Below are 27,671 nucleotides of genomic sequence, written 5' to 3'. Positions count from 1 at the left end.
ATCATTGTTTCGGCGCGTTTGACGCAAGGAGACCCTGGGTGTAATAACGAATAAAGAAACGCATTTTTTATTCATCCATGCATTGAACAAAAATCACTAGACATTTCTCTCGCAATATTTCCTGATTTTAGAAATACGGGAAATACTTTCTGAAACGCGGACGTGCAACGTCATATATATGAAAATGAGAAATGCTTTGTACAGAGTAATTTCTTACTTCACATGAAAACAAAAAAAAATTACAAAAGACTTTTCCTGAAAGCTATTAACCTGAGGCATTCTTAGCAGTTACGCACACGTTGAAACAGCTTCCTCGCAATTTTAGTAAATTCAAGAAACCACGTCAAAACAAGGACCAACTACACTAACGAGTCACAATCACCCGGACGTTAGACTCGACCTTTCATTTTCGTCGAAGGATCAAGCCACCCGCCAAAGCGGTTCTCGATTTCCCTGGCGACAGCCAGGCATAGCCTGTCGTTTCCCCTCTTCGCCACCACCTGCACACACAGGGGCAATCCCTGCGCGGACCGCATTACAGGGCACACTGTGGCGGGCACCTTGAACCAATTGAACAGAGCCGTCATGCAAGACGAATCTAAGAAGAACAAGTCCTGATTCTGGAACGGGGCAGCGCTCATGGCCGCGGGCAGTACGAGCACTCCATCATCCCCTAGCGTCTCCTCGAGCCTGTCGCGGGCGCTGTCTAAGCAGGCCATGTAGGCGTCGGCCTTCTGCTTCGTACGGAAGCGGCAAACTGTCATAATGGTGCACGCGGCCAGTGCCGCCAGGGTGTGCCGGCCAGCTCCCACCAGGTAGCGGAACAGTTCGACTAGCGTGTTGAAGCCACCGGGTCTGAACATCTCGGCCAGCGGCTTGTCATCCATCGCGTCGGCGACCTTGTACCACATGTACATGGCGAATCGCATCTCGGGCAGCTGCAGTCGCTGCGCTTCCAGTCCGTGCGCCGCTTTGAGGTACTGGGTGACCTGCGCGTGCAGATTACAGGAACGAGAAACGTCTTAAAATGTAGTTTCCCCTACTTCTATCGGTACAGAAACGAAATTGATAAGAAGCAGCAAGAGACAGGCAAAATGCTTCTGTATACGAAATAAAAAAAATTGGGCAAATCTCACAGACTGACGGAATATGCGAAGCACTTTGCAGGTTGCTAATTACGTAGCATCGTCTGTTAGTTCCCCGCGGTGCTGCTAGCTTAAGCCGAAGGATTGCGTGTCTGAGGCGAGTTGGTGTGTGTGCGTGTGTGTGCGTGTGTGTGACGACCACAATAAGGCAAAGGCACGATGATGCACTGGCGCATACGATTTAACAACTGATTCCTTGTACACTGGCAAGAAATCATTACAGCCTCTTCAGTTACGACCTCGACCGGTACTGAATGTAGTGCACTGGATAAATGTCCGTAAAGGGTCCTCACTGAAATAAATATATACGCATTCAAATGCATGGTTCCTCCATTTACACCAGTCATTCTTAGCCTTACTTGTCGTGGACAGGCTTATCTGCTCAGGTCGTTTTCTCAAGTAAAGTGGGCCGATCCCGGAGACGGTGTGATACTAAACTGGGCCGATTCCGGAGACGGTGTAATGAAAACGGGGTCAATTCCGGAGGTCCTCGATCGAAGACCGCACGGGGCACCTCGGCCACTGGGCGTAACGATTACGAGACTACTCGTTTTCTATACTATAGAAATCAGGCAGATTACACTCCGGCTGTATATATGTCCTGTCATCCAACCTGCCAGCCTGATCCCATCGACGACGGTGCCGGCCGGCACCGATGCCGGCGTATAGTCCGTTACGCACTTTGTCCACTTCTCCGTTTAACAGCATCGTGCTCTTTCTTTAATATCCATCATCAATGGTCGCACCGCCTCACACTCGGATCTTGCACTCCGGTCTCTTCATTTTTAATAAGCGATGTGTTGTAGTGGCCTATCTTGCACCCTGACGCGCCGTACTTCTTGTGGTTGTTCACAAGCACGTATAACACTCCGAAGTGCTCCCACAGCCTCAGGAAATGCATTTCCACTTGGGCAAAGCTCGCACTTAACATTCCGTCTGTCGAGACTTCCACAGTCCTTGCTTTCACCGTACTGTTCAACGATACGTTGCAACCTGTTAGCGCTGCCGACGCGACTAGAAACTTTCGTTGCTTCCAGCTGGATTACTGTAGCGTACCGACATTCCCAACGACCCGTCTTTCCGCGTGGGGCTGTACCTCCTCGGACCTTTCCCGACATCAACCTTAGGCAAGCGTTGGAGTGCCGTCGTCACTGATTATGCGACTCGCTTCGCTGTCACGCGGCCGCTCCTCCCACGAACTGCACCACCGAAGTCGCCGACGTTCTTTGCGACGTTATCACAGATCACGGCCGCGCCTTTCTCGGAAAAGTCGTCGGCGTTCCCCTCCGTTCCTTCCCCACACATCACCAGTTCACGACGGCTTATCATTCACAAACAAACGGACTCGCCGAGTGCGTCTACAGTACGATTACCGATATGCTCGGTACCTATCTATGGGAAGACAAGTGTATTGGGATTCTGCATTGCTCTTTCTTACCTTTGCATATAACCCTTCGTGCCGCAACACTGAGGTTTATTCATTTTTTTCTATTTACCATATGGCCACGACTCGTTTTGACTCTACGACTCCTTGCTTCTTATATGCTGATACACTCTCTACCTGCTCCTATATTCTCATGACGCCACTGGCCTCGCCGACGCCGCAAGCTGCATCGCCCATGATCGTCTTCTAGTATATCGAACTAACAAAAAAAAAAACACTTTATGATCGCTATCACCGAAACGCCCACGTCGACCCTGGATCCCAGGTTCTCCTCTGCCTCCCCTCCCCCCCTACTTCTCGAACAGGTGGATCTCTGTGAAAAGCTGATGCCTCGTTATGTTGGCCTCTATTCGTGCGCCATTGGTTGCCGCATATGTGTATACATCTGCCAGAGTTACTGAACTTGTACGCATCTCCGGGTTCAAGCTCGATTACTCGAACTCGCACGGTGTGCTTCAGAGCACCGGCACGGCCTTCTTACGGCGGGGGACTTGTGCCACGGTGTGCTATATGCCGGGACGCTGAAAAGAAGCCGCAGACCGACAAGGCTTTCAATCGTATGCGCCTTGCTCCGGACCTTCTGCCGCAGCGTTTATTTATATGCCAGCGTGGCTTGCGTGCGCTCTAATATCATCACTGCGATTCACTAATATCATCACCGCCGATTCAACACGAATGTACCATGCGTGTGTTCTAGTGATGCGTATATGGGACAAATGAAGGGACAAAGAATTTCGTAGCAGCAAGGAAAGGAGTGAGAATACGAGGGAAAAGGCAGAGCGAGAGAGAGTGTGTGTCTGTACGTGTGTTGGAGGGGGACGGAGGAGGAAGTTGTCGGCTAGGAAGCCCATCTACTGCTGAGCTGTAGAAAAATTGTATTTCTCAGAACAATCGGAGTATAAGATCTTTCGGCGTAGGCGATGGCTCGGTATGGTACACCGTACACCCATCAAAACAAAACACCGGCCACTTTGTTTCTAATTAGATGTTCAGCAGAGCAGGGGGTGGGGTGTCTGGGCTTCCTCTGAAGCATTTATGAAAATACTTACCCGTGTAACTGTTCGACGAACCTCGGTGGTCACACGGCTGATGTAAAGGCTTCCTTCCGTGTCCATGTAATACACCTTCAGCGTCTTCATATTTACCTGAAGAAAGAAAATAGGGTCGAGTTTTGTTTTTCGGATGGTGATGCTTCACTTAATAAGAGATTTGCCCTCGCTGACGTGATGTTGCGTCCCTATGTAGAAACTAGTGGGCCGGCCTGAAAAAATATCTTATTTTATTTATTTTAACGGAAGCTACAGGGTTCAAGTTAGTCACACTGCGACGCGGGAGGAGAGCCCATGATGTGTTTAGCGTACAGGCAGTTTCACCTTCACTTGCGTTTGCTGCTGTGCAGGATGATTTGTGTTGAGTACCGTCGTCTCACCTTGGCGCGATTCTAAGTCAGCGTAAAGGACAGAGCGACTCGAACAAAGGCACTGTATAACATTCTGTGAGAAGTTTGGCTATAGCCAAGCAGAAGCATTACAGAAGATTGAAACAGCGTTTGGAGATGACGCTACGGACTCTAAGCAGATAAATGTGTGATAGTAATGCCTCAGGGAAAGTGAAACATCTGCGGAGAGTGAACTATGCTTTTGTGAGGCCATCAACAAGCCATAATGAAGCAATTGTTTAAAAAGAAATACGAAACCTTGGAAACACGAGACGTTCGGTCAAATTTGAAAAAGATTGTTCACCTAGCGCACAACAGCAAAATTCTGTGAATGCCATTCCGAATCCGATTTGGGAATTAAGCGGTTGCTTCCAAAGTTTGTGTCTCGGAGGCGTTCGAAGAATAGGTAGCGGCATGAGGGCAGTGGCACTGCCGTCCATGAAGCTCACTTGATTCGGTATTTTTTGATCAAGCACAGCATTCAGTTGATCGGTCAAGCTTCTCAGTGTGCGCATATATCTACATGCAAGTTCTGGCTGTTCCCGAAAATCAATAAAGCACTTGATAGGAAAATAACTTAATACCTGAAGAAACATCAAGCGCAATGCGACGGCTGCCCTAACAGCGCTTCCGAGGAGGTATTCCAGAAGTATTTCGCGAATAGGAAAGACCGTGGGACACGGTGCGCGTCGAAGGAGGAAACTATTGTTAATGGTATTGGGATGACGAAAACGCCAGGAGACGCTTCTTTTCTAATAGTAGCAAGGTCGGTTACTTTTCGTACATGTCTTGTATGTGTTTCAGTGGTGTGACTGGTTTGGCAAGGCCTCGTCCATCTAAACATCTTTTTCTTGACTCCGCGGAGCTGAACTTTCCTACAATTCGTGGTGAAATAAAGCAAGCTGCGTCAATTTCCCACTCATTCGCCAGCTTTGATAAAGCTAATTTAGCGGGTTTTTCATGAAATAGGGGTTATATTTTTCAATACGCAGATTTAGCACCTTTACTCAGTTCCCTTCGACAAATGAACAATGACTGCAAGCAGAAATTATTGTTTCTTCCACATTGATCCTCGCGCAATATCAGCACTTTTTCAAAATTTTGAAATAGCCTGCTGTATTCTTAGGGACAGCATGGCCAAAATTAGCACATGACCGGGGTAGTTGGAGAAGTATGGGAGAGGCCTTTGCACTGCAGTGGGCGTAGCCAGGCTGATTATTATTATTATTATTATTATTATTATTATTATTATTATTATTATTATTATTATTATTATTATTATTATTATTATTATTAGCTCATTTCCATTCCGCACCAGTCTTGCAAAGATCAATAATCATTGCAAACAAGGGGAAAAAAAGCTGTTTTCGTTGTATCGTATATACACTCCATCAGGGCTCTTTTTTTTTTTTTTCACAGCTTCGAAGAGCCGCGACGTTTGGTAGTATACGCACTCCACATGAAATATTTTTTTTATTCCTCAGAACAAACTGCGCGAATTTCGGACACATTTGAACCTCTGTACTTTTTTTCGTATTTGCTCACCTTTGTCTTCATTAGGTCCGCAACAATGACGGCTCGTTGACTCACTTTATGACAGCACCCCATAGCATCGTACACACCTGTTCATTTAGTCGAAGCCCGTTGGTTTCACTTCTCGTCAGAACGTTGAGTATCAGCGGCAAGTCCTCCGCGAACCTGGCCATGGGGCCAACGCAGTTGAACTGCACCAGGTTTTTCCCGACATCTGGCAACAGGCCAGTGTTGGGCACCACTCCTGAGGGTAGCATAGAAAGGCGAGAAGTCCGCACAAAAATGGTATCGCCATCATCGCCGCCATCTAAACCCATTTTTTTAAATGCAATATTTCTCGATCCTTTAATATGGAAAGGGTGAATGGAGCTAGCCCATGCCTCTATTGCGAGTAGAGGAGTCATAAATATTTGTGGGAGGCGAGGCATAGGAAATTATTATTGTATTGATAATGCTCCACGTAAATGGGGTTTTTCGCTAATAGGGGCGATATATTCGCATCCCCACTTTAACTGTGGTTCCCCGGGGGTTCAAACGCATGGCCAAATCTGATCACGCGCGCTTTCGCGTCACAAGCTCCGTCGAAAGGGTGCAGGCAAGGTCTGGAACCTAACATGCCATGAGCACGACTCCGTACCGCTTAACAACCACAACGGGTAGAAGAGATTAGAATTAAGTTACTGAATCGGGGAAAAAATGTCACTGGGGATTTAGCGGTAAGTGCTAAACAAAGGTGTTGGCACTACGTTGCACCTCTTTGGGCTCCAGGTTCCGTGATTTAAACCGCATTCACCTCGCTGCAAAGTGTTGTCGAGGCGCTCACTCGACACACGGCCTGCCTCTTCAAGCAGCGAAGTTCAACTGACGGTGGTCCAGAACAGACCGCCCTCCAGTGCAATATATGCAATATATATATATATATATATATATATATATATATATATATATATATATATATATATATATATATATATATATATATATATATATATATACGCTCTTCTGAGCTCTCCCATCTCTAACTCTACCTCGTGACCTTCTTTTCTTCCCGCGCTTTGCAGACAAATATTTTTCCACTTTGACACACCTAATGCTAACGCAGTAAAAAAGACATTCGAATTGTCGTAATCACCGGCTGTTGGCTTGTGGCCGAAGACCCCGCAATAGGCGGCTGGTGTTCGCACGCTTCCGCCGATGTCTGTTCCTAGGCCAATCAGGGAGCCAGCCGCTGCCAGGAGGCTTCCCTCTCCACCTATGGTTTGCGAAAAAATATGATAATGAAAGATGAAATAATGAAAGAAATACACGTCTAGGCCGTGTACTTTCGTGGACAAATAAGACGCTTACAGGAAATAATTAAGCAGGACATCCTGTCCGAGCAATAATGAGTATGTGATTTCCTTACCGTAATTAATGATGGTGCATGGATTAAATGATGGTGCAAGCGTCGAACTGTGAATACAAGCAGAAATCATGCTTGAAATCAAGAGAAGACCACTGAAAGCGGCAGTGAAATAGAGTGTTTCACTTAGCCCTAACTCTATGGCGTTTATTTGACCGAAATAGTAAACTGAGCTTTGTACGAGCTTATCATGGACGCGCTTTCCAAGAGCCCGCTGCTCTCCGGTTTATTAAAACCCCAAGAGTATTCTAGAGGTTCGTGACAAACAGGTGGAGGTGCGGGGTAGCCCTTACGGATGTGACAAACACCTCCAAGGATCCGCACGACGAATCCAGTGCCAGTCGACACTCACGTGCATCGGGCCAGCCGCAGGATCAGGGAACTATACCCGCAAGTCGTCGACGCTGTTCTCACCACTTCAACCGGCATGACTAGCGCTTCTACTCTACCCGCCCCAACCGGTATGGAGGGCACGATGCTCAACCGGTATACACTTGAGAGCCCACGGGTTCCGACGACGTTCCATGGCGCAGTGTTTGTAGACGTCGAAGAATGGAAGGCCGACTTCAAACGCGTGGCCGCCTTGAACCATTGGAACGACGCGGCAAAACTGAGACAGGTCCCCTTCTACCTGATGGACGGCGCGCATACATGTTTCGGAACCGTGAAGAGCAAATGACGTCGCGGCACGAATTTTGCCGTGTCGGCTACTTTAGACCTACACCAGTGCTGATCGCCCCGAACGAGCGGAACGATGCAATTCTGGCCCGCGTGCAGTTGCCAAACGAAACTGTGACCAAATACATCGAAGACATGATGCGCCTCTTCAGACAAGCTGATCCAGGAATGACGAAGAAGTTACGTCATCTGATGCGCGGGGTCAAGGAGCAGCTCTTTGCTGGTATCTTGTGAACAACGCACTTCTTCAATGCGCCGGCGTAAGAAAGAAATACTGTAGTGGTTTCTGTGCTCCTCTTCAACAAAAATGTCTCCGCCAAACTTGCATGACTGCATAGGTGCCAGCAGGCCAGTGCCAGAATTCAACGAACGTCGTTGATGTGAATTTCGGTCACTGCATAGGTGCCACTCCCGGCATGTGCTTCTCTTCTACCAATCTAGCTCATTTCAACTTGCATGACTGGGTATGCGAAACTCGGCGTGTGCCAGGCTTCACTGAACTTCCGTGAACATGGGCCACGAAGTATGTGCCCCGCTTCAATAAACCTTGTTGACCCCAACATGGATCGCTAAGCATGAGCCACACATCAATGTAGTGAAATTGGAAGGAAATCAGTCAAGTTCTCTGCTATACAAAAAGGAACGGCGTTCAGACAACCTTGAGAATTTCACCATTCCGCTGCTCTCACTGTTAGCAAGACAATTGTTAGCTAGATGGGTTGCTGGCTTTAGAAAGAAAGAAACCTTTTGCTCTTTTGTAACTAAACGTCGAGAAAAAAATTTTTGGAAAAAATTGGGTAGAGTAACGATAATTTTATAGCCAATAGTCTTTTTACGTCCCGCGGACGCCATAGTGGAGGTCTACGGAGAATTTTGCCCAACTGGGGATCTTTAACGTGCGCTACGATTCACACGGGCGTCTTCGCAGTTTGCCTCCACTCAAACCTGCAATCTCCGGAGCCGGGGATTAGCCCGCAATTTTGAGCTAAGTATACTAGCATCTTAGGTACTCAGCTACCCCGAAGGGTGATAGAGTAAGGTTATACAGGCACATGTATTTTATGAGTCCAGATATGGTGTGGAGCGATTCTCCACTACTGCCGGTTGAAAGCGTATGTGGCCCAGGTTGAAGCGTTAGTAGCTAAATAGCTGAGGGCCGTCACGAAAGCGACCGTTTGGCATTATTAGGACCGCTCATGGTCTTTCCGCTTCCTCGCCAACATGGACTAATGGCGACGTCTACGGTCTGATAGAGTAATGGGGCTGCTGTCATGACGAAACCGCTTATTTGTGCTACGAAACCGCGTATTACAAACGACGGCAGAGACCTGTATACGACACAATCGAACCACACACCGCTGCTTCCACCGGGGCTTCGGCGCGTGTCGTGCGGGTTCCGCGTGCAGCCGTCTACCAGGTTCAGCGCATCGTCCCACATGCACAGCTCGCACACGTTGGTCAGCGCCAGCGGGATGGCGCCGGCTGCCCGGAGCAACGCCACGCTCGGGGCGTCCTCCTCCGCGCGCCGCCCGTGCCAGAACGTCGAGCCTGCGTCCTGTCGTAGACCTGCAAAGCGAACACGGCTCTGCAGTTTAAAATCCGGGTGTCAGACGCGTACAGTCGGTGTAATGCCACACTCAGTGCCACCACGCAAGGAAATCGGCTAAAGTGCGAACGAAATGCATTCGATGTTTGTTAAAGAGAATGAGGCTGTCATTTTTCTTCCAAAATACTTCGCCGCTCAATTCCTATAAAGCACAACAGGGACCTGGTATAGGGGAGCTTTCGGGAGGCAAATGCAGAACACGAGGTGCGCTTGCGCAACAGTCCTCGTGACGGCGTCAGATATTTATCCAGACGCACGCACCGTCGTGGCGGTGTCAGAGCACCAACCCTTGTTTCTGTCCTCGTTTTTCAAATGTCTTGGACATAGATGGGACATGCGGTAATGGCATGATGGGTTTTCTTTTTCACTATGAAGTTGAGAATGCTGCCTATATGAGGGAGGATTTATTTACCACTATATTCAGAGGCGAGTGTTTAATTGTTGGGCGTCTCACGGGTGTTTCGTGCACAACAGTGAAATCCGAAACAAGACAAGTTTTTAGTTGGTCTCTTTTCTTTCTTTTCGCACAGTAACAATATAATTTACGAAACGTGCCGATCTTACTGGTTCGTACGTTCGCTTGCCACGCTTTAGTTCAAAGGCAGCAACGCAATATGAAAGAATTAAGAAGACGTCCGAGCGGCTACATTTGCTTCGCACCAGAGACCTCGCGGTTTCCCAAGCTCAGCATTCGAACAACTACGGCCATGACCACTCTCTATGCACGTACCGCTAAAATTTGCTTGGCTTCAAGAGAAATAGTGGCGGCTCTCTGTGAAGACCAGCGCATAAAACGAATGACGTAATAAAAAAAACTCAAAGCCACTACTCGTTGTGCTTTACTTATTACATCCCTCCTTTCACACGCTATTTCTCGTCATGGCAGATCACCAATTAACTTGACCAAAATTCTAATTCAGTAGCCAGCAGCTTTTCCATGCAACAATAAGCGGTTTCAAGTCGTCCATTTCTTGGCATTTGATAATTTTACATGGTGTGCCTCCTTGCAAGTGTTGTACAACTGAAAGAGCTGAATAGTACTAGCCAGTGTCTACACTCATCTACTCGCCTATGTGTATTCTTACTGTGAATGTTTGAGCCTCCGAATGCCTAGATGTCCTTGAGATGATGCCTCGCAATGCTCGTGAGTTTTGATACGGATGGTCCACAGGACGTCCTGAAAACACATCATGTAAGGAGAAGGGACTCGTGGGCTCTCTAAAATGTTAGCATGGATGCTAGCGTGGCCTTTCAGAGGTCATCTGTCTTTTATTTGTTTCTTTCTAGCTTAACAAGCCTCGAATGGCGGAAACACTGATGGTGCTCCAGGATGTTTAAAGCACAATTTTGCTTCAAGCTAAAGTATTTATTTAAGTTTTATTTTTATGGGAATAACTGATTTTTTAAACCTATCTTTTTTATGGCGCTACAAGAAGGACATTATCGGAAGTGTTTGTACCTGCAGATTTTACGTGCCCCCAACGCCCACTCCCAAATTTTCTTCGCCCACCCATCCCTCCCGCGGTCAAGTGCGTGTACTTCGCGAAAAATATTCCTGGCTACGCTATTAAAGCGCGATGTTTCCAGAGACGACTGCAAAGAAACGGACGACCCAGATTTTAAAAAACCTCATCACCTCAAGATGTACCAAGCCCGGACTGCCCTCTGTGTGGTGATTATGCGGACTTCGAACATGTCCTGTGGGGTTGCGCCTCTGCCGGTCCCCCTTTCAGTCAAGAGGAAATGATGAAGCTAATTAGGGCCCAGGATCAGACCTCTCAAATCCTGGCAGTCCAGAGGGCTCGCGACAGGGCCGTCAGGTTCCACCTGATGGTCCCCGAGTGGGCCTAGCCAGGTGACGTGGAGTTTTCTTACGTCTATAGTGGACAAAATAAAGTTGTTTCACTCACTCACTCACTCACCTCAAGATGTAACACGAAGGCAGCACCACTTTTCTACTCGCAACAATCAAAGATAAAGATGTGCATAGTAAATACAAAAAAAGAACACTTATAATCCAACTTTTGCATTGCATTCCAAAAATTTCAAAATATACCCATGATTTGCGTCAATAAAGGACGGTCGCGTGACAGGGCGCCGTAATTGTTGTAATTTTCTTGCCGCGTGACAAAGTCATTGATTCCAACTATTCGTCAAAAATTTCAAACAAAAATCGTCGTTTAATTAGGAAAACGGTGTTTGCTTCAATCAATACGAAACACGAACTTTTCATCGGCTGGACTAAGTCAATTCACGTTATAAATGATTTTATGTCTCTTTAAGAGCGAATATTGCCGGCATCGCATGCCAGCAACAAAAAAAAAAATAACCTTTGATAGCAATGCTGTTCTTGGCAGTGAACGGCAGCCCCAGCAACGGCTTTTCCTTGCTAATTTGGCTTGCGCTCAAGGTCCCCGATGCCACCAATCTGTCGACCGCCTTGGCGTCTTCGAGCGCTTCCTCAAACCTCTCCTCGACGACAGCGTTGATGACGGGCTGAACCTCCCTGATGCGCTCGATGTAGGCCGAGACGATGTCGACGCTTTTGACCTGCAAGGTTGAGGATCCCGTCTTAGGCTTAGTTCGACTAAGGCAGCGCAAGAAACGGCATAATAATAAGAAAAAAAAACATGTTTATTCGCCTAATGATGCTTTTATCTTTCTGCCGAAATGTATAAATGCAACAGCGAATGGGCCGTCAACGCTTGAAGCCCTCCTTATCCTGCGCCCTGATAGCATCACTTGGAGGGGGAAAGTTGACACCATTTACTGTGACCTTACCAAAGTTTTTGGAGTAATCCGCCATTCACTGATCCTAGACGAGCTTACGCACTCTGGTGTTGAGTCGTCAATTCTAAATCTCCCGCACAGTTATCGTCTTGATATGATATATCATGTTACGTTAACGCCAATGGCCAAACGTCTTCCTTATACATGGCGGCCAGCGGCGTCCCTCAACCATGTGTATTATGATTACACTTCTTTTTAATATTTCTTGATGTCTCTTCCACCTATTCAAAATACCTCTTTCCTTCTATATGCCGATGACATTTCTAAGGAAATTTCTAAGGATTTCTAAGGATGCAGATTCATAGGGAAATTCAAATGTTGAAGACTGTCGCATCCTGCAGTCTGACCTGTTTTTTTTTTTTTCGTTCTAAGTGTTACAAAGATGATAACATCGTTTTGAATGATGCTAAGACCAACGTCTCAATTGTCACTCGCAAAGCAAACAAGCATCACTTGTGGTTATTCTGTAGATTCTGTACCATTGTGTGAGGTCGGTGAGGTCAACGATCTTGGTGCACGCCTTAATATGACCTTACACTTTCTATTCGCGTTAAACGTGTTCCAATGTGGGGTATGCGATCCAGACTATCAAGGAAATTCAATTCTCCGACACCTACTCTCCTCAAGTACTGCACAATAATCTGCTTTCGTCCACTCAAATACACATCGGTCGTCTGGAATGCCATTTCCAGACCCATTAGTCACAGTCTAGATCGGGTGCAGAAAAGTTACAGTGACGTTTCACTTCATTAACACGGGTTGTGCGCAACGTACGATTGCTATTCCCCTTTTTGTGCAATGTGCGTAGAATATTTTTAAATTGTTTTGATCGTGTGTAAGTGTCGCGGTTTATTGAAGGCTTATCTTTTTTTGTATGTGTTACGTCCGTTTTTCTTGCAATGTGCAAGTAGGAAAGATGGTAAGGCACTGTAAGGAAATACACAGCCTTTAATATTTCAAGCAATTTGGTAATGTACTATTCACACTATTCATTTTCCTCTTCTTGTTCTTCATCTTGTGGAGTCTATCGGGCAAGCCCGCACTTTTGTCGAACTTGATTAGCTCGTGACCGGCACCTGGCGACTACTTCGTGGTCGGTCCACTCCCGCTCGACCTGCCGCCGCTTGCGCCGCTGCTCCGGCAATCTCGCTCGGAGCTCCGCCTCTCAATCACGAGACAAATCTGTAAAGTCCATAGCGCACACAGAACCCGTAGCAACTGCCGGAGGAAGTGAACCCTACGCGCCTCCGCCTACCCTCTTCCGCCATGCTTCGCCTCCTTTTTCCTCCCCCGCATCGCTCAACACCACCTACGCTTTCCTCTAGGTGGCGTTGCTTTGCCGTGAGCAGCCTTAGAACACGCACCTATAAAGCGAGATATAAGAAGGCAGAAGAAGCATGCGCTTGCTGCGGTAAAGCTACGGAAACTATGGAGCATGTTTTATTAGAATGTGAAGACGTCTACCCAGCGGTTGATTTAGGCACCACTGGCCTCCTTGAAGCCCTTGGGTTCAGCGGGAGCAGTGGTAAAATAAACATGCCCGCAATAGGCATTAGTAAGAGGCGATTAGAGGATTGGTGGAAGAAAAGTAGGGAAACGACAAAAAACGGAAAAGCACAAAAGCACATTTTGCACTAGGGGATCAGTAAATTTGGGTGTGTTATTTCATAGTGTTTTTTATTGTTTAACCTAGGTAGGACATTAGGCAGTATAATAGCAAGAGCTTGGTGGCGCAACCCTCCGCCCCGTTCCAAAGGGGACGCTCATAACATCCATTCATCCATCCATCAATCCATCCAGGGTTGCCAGATTGGGCTATTAGTAGACAAATTGGGCTACCCTTTGTGCGGGATGAAGCGAAAATTCCGAGTTGGCTACATGGCTATATTTGGGCTATTTTTGTCTTAAGGTCTTCCAAGTCCCGAGGACCACGTCAACACTGACAAAATTCGGCAACGCCCGTTGATAAAAGCCAAAGCTCATTGCTGCTACAAAATTATGCAGGCAGTGTCGAAGTATGTGTTTTTAGGCAATGTCGGCGCTGAGATGATGGCATTTAGTCATGGCTGCCATGTTTATATGTCATTCCATTGCCAAGCTCTCTTTTTGTTTTGTGTTGGGCGCCATCTGCTGCATGTTCATTTGTAAGGTCCCGTAGGACTCGCGCTGCACAGACGCCTATGCTGCCTCTCGAAAAGTTGACGATTGCGCTTTTGGAGTCGCCAATGATAGTTTGCAAGGAGGGATTCATGATGGCCAAAGCAATGGCAGTCTCTTCCGCTTCCACGGTGGACGCTGTTTTTATGGTCGCGGCGTTGAGGTGAGGTGAAACCTCCCTCTCCGGTCACGACACTCACTGCGTAAGTTTGGTGATTTTGCCTTGCTGCATCGACATAAGCGGTGTGCTGGTTGCTTTTGTACCTTTCTTGAAGGACTTTGGCTCTGGCAGACCGTCTCTTGTCGTGTCTCCCAGGGAGCATGTTCTTGGGTAATGGTTTTACAACCAAACGGCGTTTGACCGCACCGACTAATGTTGTTCTTCCTGCTAAATTCATAACGGGATTCAGCCCGAGTTTACTTAGAATGACCCTGTCAGTTGCGGTGCTGGAGAGTCGTTCACGTTGGGCTGTTTTATGGGCCTCCACGTGTTCGTCTAGGGTATTGTATATACCTAGCTCAAGTAACCGTTCAGTGTTCGCATACCTCGGGGGACCAAGGGCAGCTTTATAAGCTGTGCGAATGACGCTGTTAACCTTTCCCTTGTCAGAAAAGCCTAGGTGGTAGTAGGGGAAGGAATACACGATGCGCCTGATCAGGAAAGCCTGCGTCAGATGCATATATCAGCCTCCTTCATACCGCGGTGTCGTGTGGCTACTCATCTGATTAGGCCACATAAATATATGGCGGGCTGTCGTCTGTAATCGGACGATCGCCTCAGAATTATGGGTGTCATGTCGAATTAGCATGCCCAGGACTCTTATAGTCAGTACGGGCGGAACTGGGCCGTCTTCCATACTGACTCGTATAGGTGAGGTGGCGTCCCTTTCCGTGGCGTGTTTGGTTGATTTATCTCGGACGACGAGAAGCTCCGACTTTGTCGGCGAGCACGCTAGACCATTCTGTCGCACAAAATTTTGTACGGTATCCGCGGCCGCTTGTAATGCTTCCGTCATTTCTCCATCGGGCTCGTATGGGTCACTGCCCATTCGGGGAATCAGGGGAATGAGGAGGCGCACTGGGTAGCCCGAGGTCTAATCAACCGGGAAGTGGGCCCCTCAGACTCGGATCCCATGGATGAGGCACCGACGACATACCACGAGATAACAAACTACTACAAGCAAAAAAGGCGAATCTACCCGCCTCCAAACGCAAGCCTCACGCGAGCGCAAGCCTCGATCCTGCGTATAATCCAAACTAAGTCGTTCCCCAGCCCACACTGGCTGGCCATAATTACCAACAGGCAATGGAACCCAATATGTCAAAACTGCACAAATCAGACACTGGCTACCCAAAATCACATTCTTTGGGGGCGCGAGGGCTTACCCCCTCCCAGGTCGCTCCTGCCAGCTCCTTCAGAACAGATGTGAATGAATGAATGAAACCACGTTTATTCCACATTAAAATGCGCCGTAGACGCTGCGGTGGAAAGAGGAGGGATGTTATTGCAAAAGGGTAAGGGTAAGGCTGCCTTCGTTTTATTAATGAACGTCCTGGCGGCAGCTAAGTGGGGGCCGCATGACGCTTGTGGCCGTCGCGGAGCCGATCGCCGACGGGTGGTGCTGCAGGGTCCTGAAGGAACAACAGCAGTGCTCGCCAGAGCTCGATGGCATGGTCCGGAGACGTGGTATCCGGGCAAGCCCAAGAACAGACGTGGGAGGAGCTGCTCAGAACGCCGGATGAAAAACTACAAAAAGCCCTCGTTGCCTGGGCCGAAAGGGTCGCTCCTCGTGAGGGGCCATCCTAGGACTCGGGCCTGCCACTGAGCAGAATCTCAATAAAGTTGTTACCACCCACCCACCTGCCTGTTCACGCGTGATTCAATAAGAGTGGGGCTGACAGCTTTCGAGTACGTGTTGCCTGCCGGCAGCTATACAGCAAATTATTATGTGCACTTATACAACAGCGCAAGTATACACTCTGAAAACAGTTGCACCCGGTGTATATTTGTCCCACAACGATTATCGCCATCTGTCTTGCTTGCGTTTCCTTTCTTGAAAACGCTGCGCTCGCTACTTTCCTGTCGAGAATGCTCTGTCACGCTGATAACGCGCATGCGTTCATGACTGGAAAGTGCCGGGCTCACAGCGTTAAAGAAAGGAAACGCGGGCAACACGGATGACGATTATTGTTATGGGACAAGATACGCCCCAGAGGGTGTAAATTTTTCTAAGAATGTAGTTGTGCGGCAAATATACACCCCAACGGGTGTAATTTTGCTTAAGAGTGCGGGAACGGCGGCCGCCGGGGCGCTCCAGAGGCAGCCAGCGACAGCTGCTGGGTACGAGATAAGAAGTGTCTGGGCACGCAGTGGCCGACGCATATTATCTCGGGTGCAGCTACTACCGTCAGACGTCACTGGCTGGCTGCGGCGCGCTCCCGCGGCCGCCGTTCTGCGCTCTACACAAGGTGGCGCGCACTGTACACTATCGGCGAAGCGCAGCACTATCGACTGTCGATTTAAGTGAAATATTCTGCTGTAGTACCACCAAGCGTCACCAAGTTATGGGCTACTATTAGGAATGCAAAAATACTGCCGGAAATCCAATGTTCCCTCTGCTGGCTGAACTTGCTTTGTCCCTATTTGCGCTGTCTGTTTCGAAAGCAGCCGTTGAAAGCGTGTTGTTCAGCCAGGTTTCGTTCACAATCAATGGTCTGAGAAACCGCATGTCGAATGAGACACTGCGTTAAGTTTGGTACTGGCAAAGAGTGGGAACTGCGGCAAAGATTTACCGCCAGATGAACAGTTTCTGTCGCGTTTCAACTCTGCAGTTCTATATGGTCCAAGTGGCAGTCGGCGTAAACTCAAATGGGGCTAGATTGTATATTTAATCCGTTTGTGTAAATCCCCAGTGTGAGAAGTGCCAACTGGGACTTTACGCAATGTTTTTTTTGTTCTTTGTTTTAGTGAAGCGGCTCTGTATTACGTGAAAGTTGCTATTGTTTTATGGTGCTTTGTGAACGTTTAATATTATTACAATGATAAGCTCTGTAAATATATGAAAAGACTGTTCGTCCACAGTGAAGATGGTAAGACAATTGCTCACCAAAAATCTGTGAGTGATTGCCTTGCCAACGTCAGGATGATAACCATATTGCTGCCACAATGTTTTTCTCTTTAGACTATGTGCATAAGAGTAATTGCAATTATGGCTTACTTTATATATGCACGTACTTTCTGGCCATTGTAACTCCTCTTTGTTCATCTTACTATTCATTAAATTCTACTTTGCTCACGCATATTATCGAGCTGTGATGGAAAAAATTTTCAAATCGCGCAAACGGTAAGGTACCCAGCACTCCAGGGAAATTTGGTAACGCATTCATGCCTTTAATCACAGCAACTTACGTGCACGTTTTCATATTGCCCTAGTCTTGCAAGCGAATCCCTGTTACAATACTGCGCAGCTCTACTCTGCTCATACCACATGGATTATTGTCAGCGCCGTAATCCAGGTGGCAATTAAAACCATAAACTTTAATTCGCCTATTCTGTTATGGGCCAGCAGGCTATTCTGGTTTACCCATTCAAAGGCAAATTGCAGTCGCAACTGCCGCTTCTTCGCACGAGGAATATGCGAGAAGGTTTGAAGTTTTCTCCAGAGTCAAGTGTGCCTCCAAGCAGCAGCCTCTCCGCACTCAACGTCGAGCTGCTTTCGAGTAAGTCGAGAGAGGCGAGAGAAACCGGGAAAGAAATAACATGTTTATTTTATAAATCAAGTGTATGGGAAAGGCATCCCCATTTTAATGCCTTGAGTTGGGCCGTTTCTTGGGTACTCGATCGTGACCAGGCAAATCTGACCCTCGAGGTTGCAGCTGGCATGGTATTGCCCGAGCCTTATAGAAGAATGCCTTGAGTAAAGCGAGGCCTGACCTAAAGTTAGCTCAAAGCGTTGCTCAGTAAATATCGATAATGACATGATTAAACCGGAAAAGAACTTCTTCGGTTAATTGTAACAGTAAGTGGTGTCTCAATACACGTCTGAGCGGCAGCTCTAGAGCTCTTTACGCAGATCTTGAGGCCAGTGTTGTTCTAGTTGCATGCCGTGGAAGTAACTTTAGAGCTGGAAAAGTACGCTGCAAGATTTGGATACCATCTACACCATGTATAAACCAGCTGCAGAACGTCATAAAACCTCTTGGCTATGTTTTTGGCTACTTTTTGCTCACGAAAAAATTTGCGTTTGTCTACTTTTAGGCTACATTTTGAGATCATTCGGCTATTATTTGGGGGGACCATCTGGCAACCCTGGCCGTGCGTTCTAAGGTTTCTGAACAAACCTTAGTGCACTCAGCGCGCGTCCCCGTACTTGTCCTCAGCGCGCCATTCTGTTCACCTGCAGGCTGTTGCGTACTCCAGGGTAGCGTACCGTACTGCTGCCGAGAAGTAGCGACGCCTGCCTATCGAAGCTCGACCGACATTACTTATTGGGTAGCATGGCGTTGTCGGCGGGCTGCAGGCATCCGGTAGATCATGGCGACCAAGCAGGGGCGAGACGATTTGTTAGTGCGAAACTTGCACTGTTTATTCAAAGGTAGTGCAAAGAAAATAAGAAAAGCATGAAGTCTCAAGTCTCAAGCCTGAAGTCTCTCAAAGTAAATTTCGGAGCCCCTTAAACAGGCTCTCTACAAGTTGTGGGCGGGATCTTGCTTCCGTCGAATGACACGTGACAGGCACGGAGAGAGGGCCCCCGTGGGCTCCGGCTCAGGGGGGGCGACGGGGATGAGGTCAGCACGCGCGATGCCACGACCATGAGAGGCGACGGTGATGAGGTCAACACGCGCGATGCCACGACCATGAGAGGCGACGGGGATGAGGCCACTCGTGGGCTCCGGCTCAGAAGGTAGGGTGAATGACCTCTCGCCACGTGGTGTCAGACGCCAACCCTAACAGCATCTCCGGCGGGGGAGGAAGATCCCGATGTGTAGGGGCCAACAGCCGCTGTACGAGGGATCGGAGTTTCGGTATCAGGATTCCCCGTAGAGGTCACGAACCCTTCGTTCGTAGCAGGTAGATTCCGGGGAGTGGTCTTCCGTCCTCGTGGCGCTCTTGTGACTTTTCTCCTTGGTCTGGTCCGGTGAAATTGGTCTTTGCAAGCAGGTCTCGCAACTTTTCGTCTCCTGCGTGGGCAAGCAATCACCCCAGAACAGTGCCGGACCCACAACCACAAAGCAGCGAGCACAAGGCCACACTCCCCCAAGACACACCCGGCTTTTAACAAAAAAAGAAAACCCGCTACACCTTTCCCATTTCCTACGCGCGTCCTCCCCCCCTGAACACTAAAAACAGCCATTTCTTGAAAGCGCTAAGACGTGGCTATTAAAATCAGCTAACAATCGGATTCACTTTGGAAAAACATATGAATGCACGAAAAATATGCCACGGAAACCCGGATGAGCATGAGGCTTTCGTTACTCTATGGGCAACGACTTAAACCGTCGGCATTGCCGTTAAGCTTACCCTTCTTGTAGCGAATGTCGAAGGTGTACTGTTGAAGACCCAAGCTCCAGCGCAAAAGACGACCGTTTTTCGTAGACATGGACTGCAGCCATGTGAGGGGACAGTGGTCAGTCTCTATGGTGAATCTTGAGCCAGCGATATAGCAAGCTAGTTTCTGTACCGCCCAAACTACGCAGGCGCATTCCTTTTCTGATGCACTGTATGCTTCCTCACGAACTGAAAGCTTTCTACTGGCGTACAGTACAGGATATTCGTTCTCGTCATCTTTCTTTTGACAGAGCACCACCCCCATACCGCTGTCACTGGCATCACACTGAAGACTGAATGGCTTAGAGTAGTCGGGCGCGTTCAACACTGGCTGACTCGTTAGTGCGTTCTTCAGCATACTATACGCCTTTTCTTTTGCGTCATCCCACTTTACCGTTTGTGGTTCTGTTTTTCTGAGAGCATCCGTTAAAGGACTTGCAATCTCGGAATACCGCAGAATATATCTTTGGTAATAACCCGCCAAGCCAAGGAATGATCTGATGTCCCGCTTGGTGCGCGGTTGCGGGAAGTTGTCTATCGCGGTCAGTTTAACCCCGGAAGGCCGACGATGGCCTTGCCCTATTACGTGACCTAGATAAGCTACCTCCGCGCGCTCTAATTGGCATTTGGGAGCCTGAACAGTTAAGTTGGCCTCTCGTAGCCGACACAACACGGTTCCCAGGTGTTGCATATGGTCCGTCCATGATGAAGAAAAGATAGCTATGTCATCGAGATAGGGAAGTGCAAAGTCCTCCATTCCTCATAGCACCTGGTCCATAAGGCTAGAGAAGCAATATGGCGCATTCTTCAATCCAAAACTGAGGTCTTTCGGACGAAAGGTTCCCATCGGGGAAATAAATGCTGCAAGCCTGCTTGCCCTCTCGGTCAACGGAACCTGCCAATACCCTCTGACTAAATCGAGCGTAGAAAGGAAATTAGCACTGCTCACCTTTTCAAGCCTTTCCTCGATATGCGGTATTCGATAAGTCTGGTCCTTCGTGATTAAATTGAGCCTGAGGTAGTCAATACATGGCCGCGGCTCTTTTCCTGGGACCTCAACCAAGATAAGAGGTGAGGTATAATCACTCTCTCCTGGCTCGATTACACCTAGCTCTAACATCTTGTTTATTTCAGCGGTCATGACTTCACGTTGACGAGGCGAAACGCGATAAGCTTTCGAACGAACTGGGTCCGACGAGGTTAACTCGATGTCGTGCACGATCACAGTTGTCCTGCCCGGTGTCTCTGAAGATACGTCTTTAAATTCAAACACTAGTTCCCTCAGTTCGGCCCTCTGAATGGGATTCAACGCCTCCTGCTCTACTAACTTAATGGTCTCGTCAATGTCTTTTGTCTCCGTCATTGCTGTTAACTCTGGAAAGTCGACAGGCATTTCCTCAGATCGGTTATTCAACGAGGTTTTCAGGTTCATTACCTTTTCCCCAACTTCAAGGTGTCGCGTGCGAGCCGTCCTGTCATAGTAATACTCAGCATTGCTTTGTGCCTTACGCATTTCCTGCTCAGCGATCATTGTGGCATGGCTTACGTTCAATAACTTGCTGCATTCTGCTTCTCGCGACATTTCAGGCTCCGCTGCTTTCCTGGTTTTTTCATTAGCTGGCGTACTTTCCGCCTCATCCCCTATAGGGCTATCCTGTTCAGTACTAGTTGACCAATCAGCTGTCAAACCGGTTTCTTTCACCACTGGACTTTTATCCACTGCTTTAGCCGCGAGCTCCTTTGCCTTGGAACGAGTTAGGGCTTGCACTGTTCCCTCACTAAACCCGATTCCCCTGCGTCGTAGGAAATCCTCAGATTTGTTAGAAAACAAATATGTATACTGAGGCGGGAGATGTGCCGAGACGGCGGCTTCAGTGTCCAGTACTCCGAAAGGGCCTTCAATACGAATTTTGGCCACCGGGAGACAAACACTGGAGGCCTCTACGGCTTGCCTTATCGAAGCACGTTCCCCCGTGAACTGGCCGGCATCTACGTACGACGGATGCACTACGTCCATTGTGGCTGCCGAGTCGCGAAGCACTCTACACGGTTTGCCGTTTACCACGAGGTCTCGAATGTACGGTTCGAGCAAGTTCAGATTCTGTGCGTTACTACTTAGTGACATCAACGCTAGTTTGGGATTTCTGCATCCCACGGAGATATGCCCCGTTTGCCGGCAGTTGTAACAAACTACTGGTTTCTTGGCCTCGAAAGCCTTTTTCCTTTGCTTTTCTGCCCTCTGTTCGGGTGACTCCTTTTCTCGTTCGCTGTCCTCGTCACTACTTTTACCTGAATCTGATCTTTCCTTTGTTTTATACCGACTCGACTTTGACCATCGTTTTGGCTTGTCGGGTCTGCATTTATTCATTTCCTCCTTAGGAGCTTCGTTGCCTTCGAACGCACGGCGAGTTACGTACTCCTCAGCGAGATTGGCCGCTCTCGTGATAGTGTCTACGCCTGGCCTATCCTGAACCCAATGCTTGATGTTTACTGGCAGCCGGCGGTAGAACTGTTCTAAGGCACCGCACTGCATTGTCTTTTCGGCATCGCCGAGTGCACCCTCTTCTCTGAGCCATTCCTTCAGGTTTACCTCCAAGGTGTACGCAAAATCTGAATATGACTCACTTTTGGTCTTCTCGACTTCCCTGAACTTTCGCCTGAATGCTTCAGCTGATAGTCTATACTTTTTAAGCAGATTTGCTTTGACTTCATCGAAGTCCTCTGCTTCTTCTTTCCCCATGCGGGCGATAATATCAGCTACCTCACGTGGCAGCAACGTAAGCGTTGCGGTCACGTGTTTTTCGCGAATTTTGCCTTCTCACACGTGCGCTCAAACTGTACCAGAAAAAGCCCTATGTCCCCTCCTACTGCGTAGGTTGCCATCAAGTCTGTCATTCTGCGCTCGCTTTCACGTGCCTCTGTGCTAGGTCTTTCGCTATTTTGTGCTTTCAGAAGCTCAATCTCTAGGCGCTTCATTTCGAGGTCGCGCTCTTCTTTGGCCTCACGTGCGGCCCGCTCGCGCCCTTCTTTTTCCTCATGTGCAGCCCGCTCGCGCTCCTCTTTTTCCTCTAGGCGCTTACGCTCTTCCTCTCTTTCTTTAATGCCCTCTAGGCATTCCGTCAGTTCCTCGTCGTCTGCCCCGATCGCTTCGATCGCCGCAATGATCTCCGGCTTTCTCTTTGATTCGGCAATTTGGAGGCCCAACTCTTTGGCCAAGCTCAACAATTCCGGCTTCTTTAGTGCCTTCAAGTTCATGGCTGCCTTTAGTGCTGCTCAACCTTCACTCTATACAACCTTGACGTACTCAAACTTCCGTCAACGGTTTATAGAAAAATCACTGCTATGTACTTTCCAAAAAATACGTAAAAGCCAAGTGATATCTCAGTGAAGAAAAGCCGTGCACTCACCATATGCACTCATGATCCGGACACCTCCTTTCCGAACGTTGTTGCCAGGACGAAGAGGCTACGATCTCGTAGTTGTCGTCCAAGCTGGGGTCTCCAGGATTCCGTATCCCAATCGCTGCCAGCCAGTTCGTTGCGTACTCCAGGGAAGCGTACCGTACTGCTGCCGAGAAGTAGCGATGCCTGCCTATCGAAGCTCGACCGACATTACTTATTGGGTAGCGTGGCGTTGTCGGCGGGCTGCAGGCATCCGGTAGATCATGGCGACCAAGCAGGGGCGAGACGATTTGCTAGTGCGAAACTTGCACTGTTTATTCAAAGGTAGTTGAAAGAAAATAAGAAAAGCATGAAGTCTCAAGTCTCTCAAAGTACATTTCGGAGCCCCTTAAATAGGCTCTCTACAAGTTGTGGGCGGGATCTTGCTTCCGTCGAATGACACGTGACAGCCACGGAGAGAGGGCCCCCGTGGGCTCCAGCTCAGGAGGGCGACGGGGATTAGGTCAGCACGCGCGATGCCACGACCATGAGAGGCGACAGGGATGAGGTCAGCACGCGCGATGCCACGACCATGAGAGGCGAAGGGGATGAGGTCAGCACGCGCAATGCCGCGACCATGGGAGGCGACAGGGATGAGGTCAGCACGCGCGGTGCCACGACCATGAGAGGCGACGGGGATGAGGTCACTCGTGGGCTCCGGCTCAGGCGGTAGGGTGAATGACCTCTCGCCACGTGGTGTCAGACGCCAACCCTAACAAGGCGCTTTTCTCCTCTGGCGCACGCTTCTCTCGCGGTGACACATAATCTCATCGATTTCACAGACGAGGCGTGTAAGCTTGCGCTTAAAAGGTTTGTAGGCATATACCATCGTTGCTTGCCTAATACGAACACTGGACCTTGCTCGAACGCTGCTGGATCATTGTCATTAAGCGTACTTCACTGCAGACAGTATCCTTCACGGTATCCGCAACTGCAGCGAACTCCTGAGTTGTATCATGTTTCGTAATACGGGCATGATCACAAGGAAACGCCGGTTAAGTGTTGGTGCTGACCGGCTTTATGCTCCTGCCGGTCAGCACCAACACTTAACCGTACACGCAGTACCGGGTCTTTATAACGCTTATTTTAATGTCGTTTTTCACAAGTCACTGTCATTGTTGTTCTCCAAGCTTTGCGTTGCTGTTTTATATTTTCTCACATCGTTCAACTGCCTTTCTCATTCTTTTTCTTTAATATTTACCTTGCGCTTTGTTGTTCGTACATCTTCTTTTCATAACTGTTCCTTTTATACGTTGTGTATTTTTACTTCTATTTGCCGGTAATATTGCTTTGATTTTCCTATTTAACGCACTCAGACCTAAGCGTTGCTTCTGGGCACATTAAATGATTGATTGATATATTGAAATTGGGAGAGGTTGTATTGTTGATACCTTGTTCGCTTTTTCTCGAGACGCTATCGCTTCTTTTTTTTTTTTGCTTTGACGCGCGGTGCATTATGACTGTTTAATAATAATAGTATACCGGGCACACAGAGGTTCTGCTAGTCGGCATCGGCATTCAAACTGTTCCGCTCTTATTTGCACCTTTCGATACCTGCAGGATAACCCTGTCAATGAGACAGCTCAAAACATCCATTACACAGACGTGAATGATCGCTTACAGTTGCTGTGCGAGCCTACGAAATGCGATAATTCTAAATGTTAGATAGAAATACCTGCAGCCGATAAAAGCCTAATCTCAGTGATCTTCGCTAATCTCGTGCCAACCTTCCCAAGAAAAGGTATTGTCATAACCTGATAATAACGCAATCGCACCGATAATTTACGCTTCGATCGAACGCTCGCACATTCTATAGCGAGGGTGGTGACCTACCTTTTGAGCCGCGGCTAAATCACGCCCACAGTACGCTGGAATGATCTCGAACTACGGCGCAAAAAAGCCAGCATGCGCAGAGCTAATGCCATTTTACGAACACACGCAAACGAGGGAAAAGGGCAGCACTCGCTAGCAAACGATGACAAGTCCTCTGTTTTTTTTTTTTATTTTAAGGGCATTCAGTGGCGATCTAGTGGTAAATTTGCAAAATAAATGCGTTGGGATTAACTCGTATCTCTTTAAGGTCCCGGATCCGCGAGTCAAACCGAGTTCACCACATAGCAAAGTGTTGTTCTGGAGCTGATTCGACACTTGTCCTGCCTCTTTGAGGAGCGAAGTGCAATCGACGGTGGTCCGGAGCAGACCGGCGTCAGATGCACAATATACGGGGTCTCCCAGCTAAGTTTAGCCAGGGTGTAAAAATATTCAAATGCTACGTAGCTGGACCGAACAAAAGTAATGTTTGCCGTCGCTTGGAGATACTCAAGCGATCTTTTTCATTCCACCCAATTAGATAACCAGTATTAATTAATTCACCAACTTCTCCAATATTATAATTAGATGAAAAGTGTCAAAGAGAAATTTGTAGAGCGACATGAAAGACTCCCGTTGCAGCTTCCTGTTCCTCAATACGGGCTACATAAAAGTGCTCTTCCGAGCGCGAAAGAAGCCTGTGAATACGCGCAAAGTGCCTCGAGCCAGGCGGCAATATTGCGTGCATGTTAGGGATTCTTTCAGGCTCGGAAAAAGACTTTTATGTAGCAGGTATTGAGCAACAGAAAGCTGGATCGGGAGTTTTTCATGGCGCTCTACAATTTTCTCATTGACACTTTTCATCTAATTAAAATATTTGAGAAGCTGGTGAATTAATTAAGGCTAACTATCAAAGTAGACAGAATTAAATAAACATTTTGAGTATTTCCAAGCGACGGCAAACAACATTACATTTGTTCTGTCCAGCTTCGTGGCATTTGCACATTGTAATCTCTGGCTGAAGTAGGACACCCTGTATATATACCGGGTTTTGAGCGAATGCTCTCACTTTCTTTCTTTTTTAACTTCCTGGGGCACATAGCAGTATTGTAGTCCATGATCTGGTCTACTTGAAGAGGTGGACATCACTTGCACAAATAACTGAAATGCGTAGCCCAGTAATTAACAAAGAATAACCAAGTTTCTAACTAATTTTCTCATGGCGCACATATCGAAATTTGCAAACTCTAGCCGGGAAGCTTGCAAGGCAGGTTCAATCGGAAAGAATTCTGAGGATGGCACCAGTTTTTAGATATTGATTCTCGAACTTTGCGGAGAAATGCAGTGGCGTTCCAGTTAATTTTTTTGCTTCAATGCATAAAGGGACGTTTTGTTAAGTGGAACGACAGCGCATTTTTTACAAGTTCGACGAAGCAAATCTCGTAATTGGAGTCATCCACACTATTCTTTTCAATTGGATATGCCCTGCAGTCTCACAGAAAGAGCTCCCAAATTATAATATCTGCCATAAGTAATCATTCCAAAGCTTAATTAGTAAAGTTTGGTAATTAGTCTACGACGCGTTTCACTTTGCAAGTAATGTCCGCCTCTTCGAGTAGACGAGCGCATGGACTAGAATCGTGCTATCTCCTACAGGCACACTGAAAGATTTTTGAAAGTGTTCACTGAAACACCCTGTATTTATAGTCATACGCCTGCAGAAACCAAAGAATTAGACAGCAACAAAATGTAAGGCGAGCAGCAATGTATCACAGATTTAAGCACGTTGAAATGTCGTCACAGCGCTGTGGTAGTCCGCGTATCAGCCGCGTGTTATCATATTCTCCTCCTCATCATCATCATCAGCCTGGTTACGCCCACTGCAGGGCAAAGGCCTCTCCCATACTTCTCCAACTACCCCGGTCTTGTACTAATTGTGGCCATGCTGTCCCTGCAAACTTCTTAATCTCATCCGCCCACCTAACTTTCTGCAGCCCTCTGCTACGCTTCCCTTCCCTTGGAATCCATTCCGTAACTCTTAATGACCATCGGTTATCTTTCCTCCTCATTACGTGTCCTGCCCATGCCCATTTCTTTTTCTTGATTTCAACTAAGATATCATTAACTCGCGTTTCTTCCCTCACCCAATCAGCTCTTTTCTTATCCCTTAAAGTTCTTCTTCTTTCTCTTCTTTCCATAGCTCGCTGCGTCGTCCTCAATTTAAGTAGAACCTTTTTCGTACGCCTCCAGGTTTCTGCCCCTTACGTGAGTACTGGTAAGACACAGCTGTTATAAACTCCTCATCATATATTCTCATCAACCTTTTAAAAATTCCTATACTAGCGTCGTTACTATATTATGCTGTGTTTTCTAGCGCGTCCCAAAAAACGAACAGCACACTGAAACGTCCCTTTGTGAACGCTATTTTGGTAGGCAGGCCGCGTTGAAAAGGTTACTTCACCTTGCCATTTCTGATGTCGGCCGCAAGAGATGTAGCAGAACGGAGCAGAAGCTTGTCGGCGGCAACTGGCAATGGCAGAGGCTTTTTCCAGGAGAACCACAAGGCAAACACCAGCCTGACCACGACACACCACAAGTACACGCCCAACTCCACTAGCAGCTCGCGACCGCTTTGCAGGATGGAAGCCATTGCACGAAGAACGCCGTGTCCGACGACGCTA

At 47.9% G+C, this 27,671-nt stretch overlaps 1 protein-coding gene across 1 annotated transcript; it reads right to left on the bottom strand.

Moving 5' to 3' along the window:
• Window positions 1–39: 39 nt before the first annotated feature.
• LOC142579839 (fatty-acid amide hydrolase 2-A-like) lies at window positions 40–27,671 on the bottom strand. Its single transcript, XM_075690440.1, has 7 exons — window positions 27,452–27,671; window positions 11,577–11,796; window positions 8,997–9,206; window positions 6,693–6,812; window positions 5,650–5,804; window positions 3,639–3,734; window positions 40–989 (listed from the first exon to the last, which is right to left on the bottom strand). Exons 1-7 carry the CDS (start codon window positions 27,638–27,640, stop codon window positions 390–392), a joined length of 1,590 nt encoding a protein of 529 aa, XP_075546555.1. The 5' UTR covers window positions 27,641–27,671; the 3' UTR covers window positions 40–389.

This window comes from Dermacentor variabilis, chromosome 4 (assembly GCF_050947875.1).
Source record: "Dermacentor variabilis isolate Ectoservices chromosome 4, ASM5094787v1, whole genome shotgun sequence".
NCBI lineage: Eukaryota > Metazoa > Arthropoda > Arachnida > Ixodida > Ixodidae > Dermacentor > Dermacentor variabilis.
The sequence above is the reverse complement of the archived record's forward strand: the minus strand, read 5'-3'. Positions and strand labels throughout refer to the sequence as shown.

What these genes read in the sequence shown, in the direction of transcription:
- LOC142579839 (XM_075690440.1), bottom strand. Translation starts at nt 27,640, where the DNA reads ATGGCTTCCATCCTGCAAAGCGGTCGCGAGCTGCTAGTGGAGTTGGGC. An exon ending in GAACAGCATTGCTATCAAAG is followed by an intron (nt 9,207 to 11,576) that starts GTTATTTTTTTT and finishes TTCGCTTTGCAG; the next exon opens with GTCTACGACAGGACGCAGGC. An exon ending in CGGCCACAAGCCAACAGCCG is followed by an intron (nt 5,805 to 6,692) that starts GTGATTACGACA and finishes TGCTACCCTCAG; the next exon opens with GAGTGGTGCCCAACACTGGC.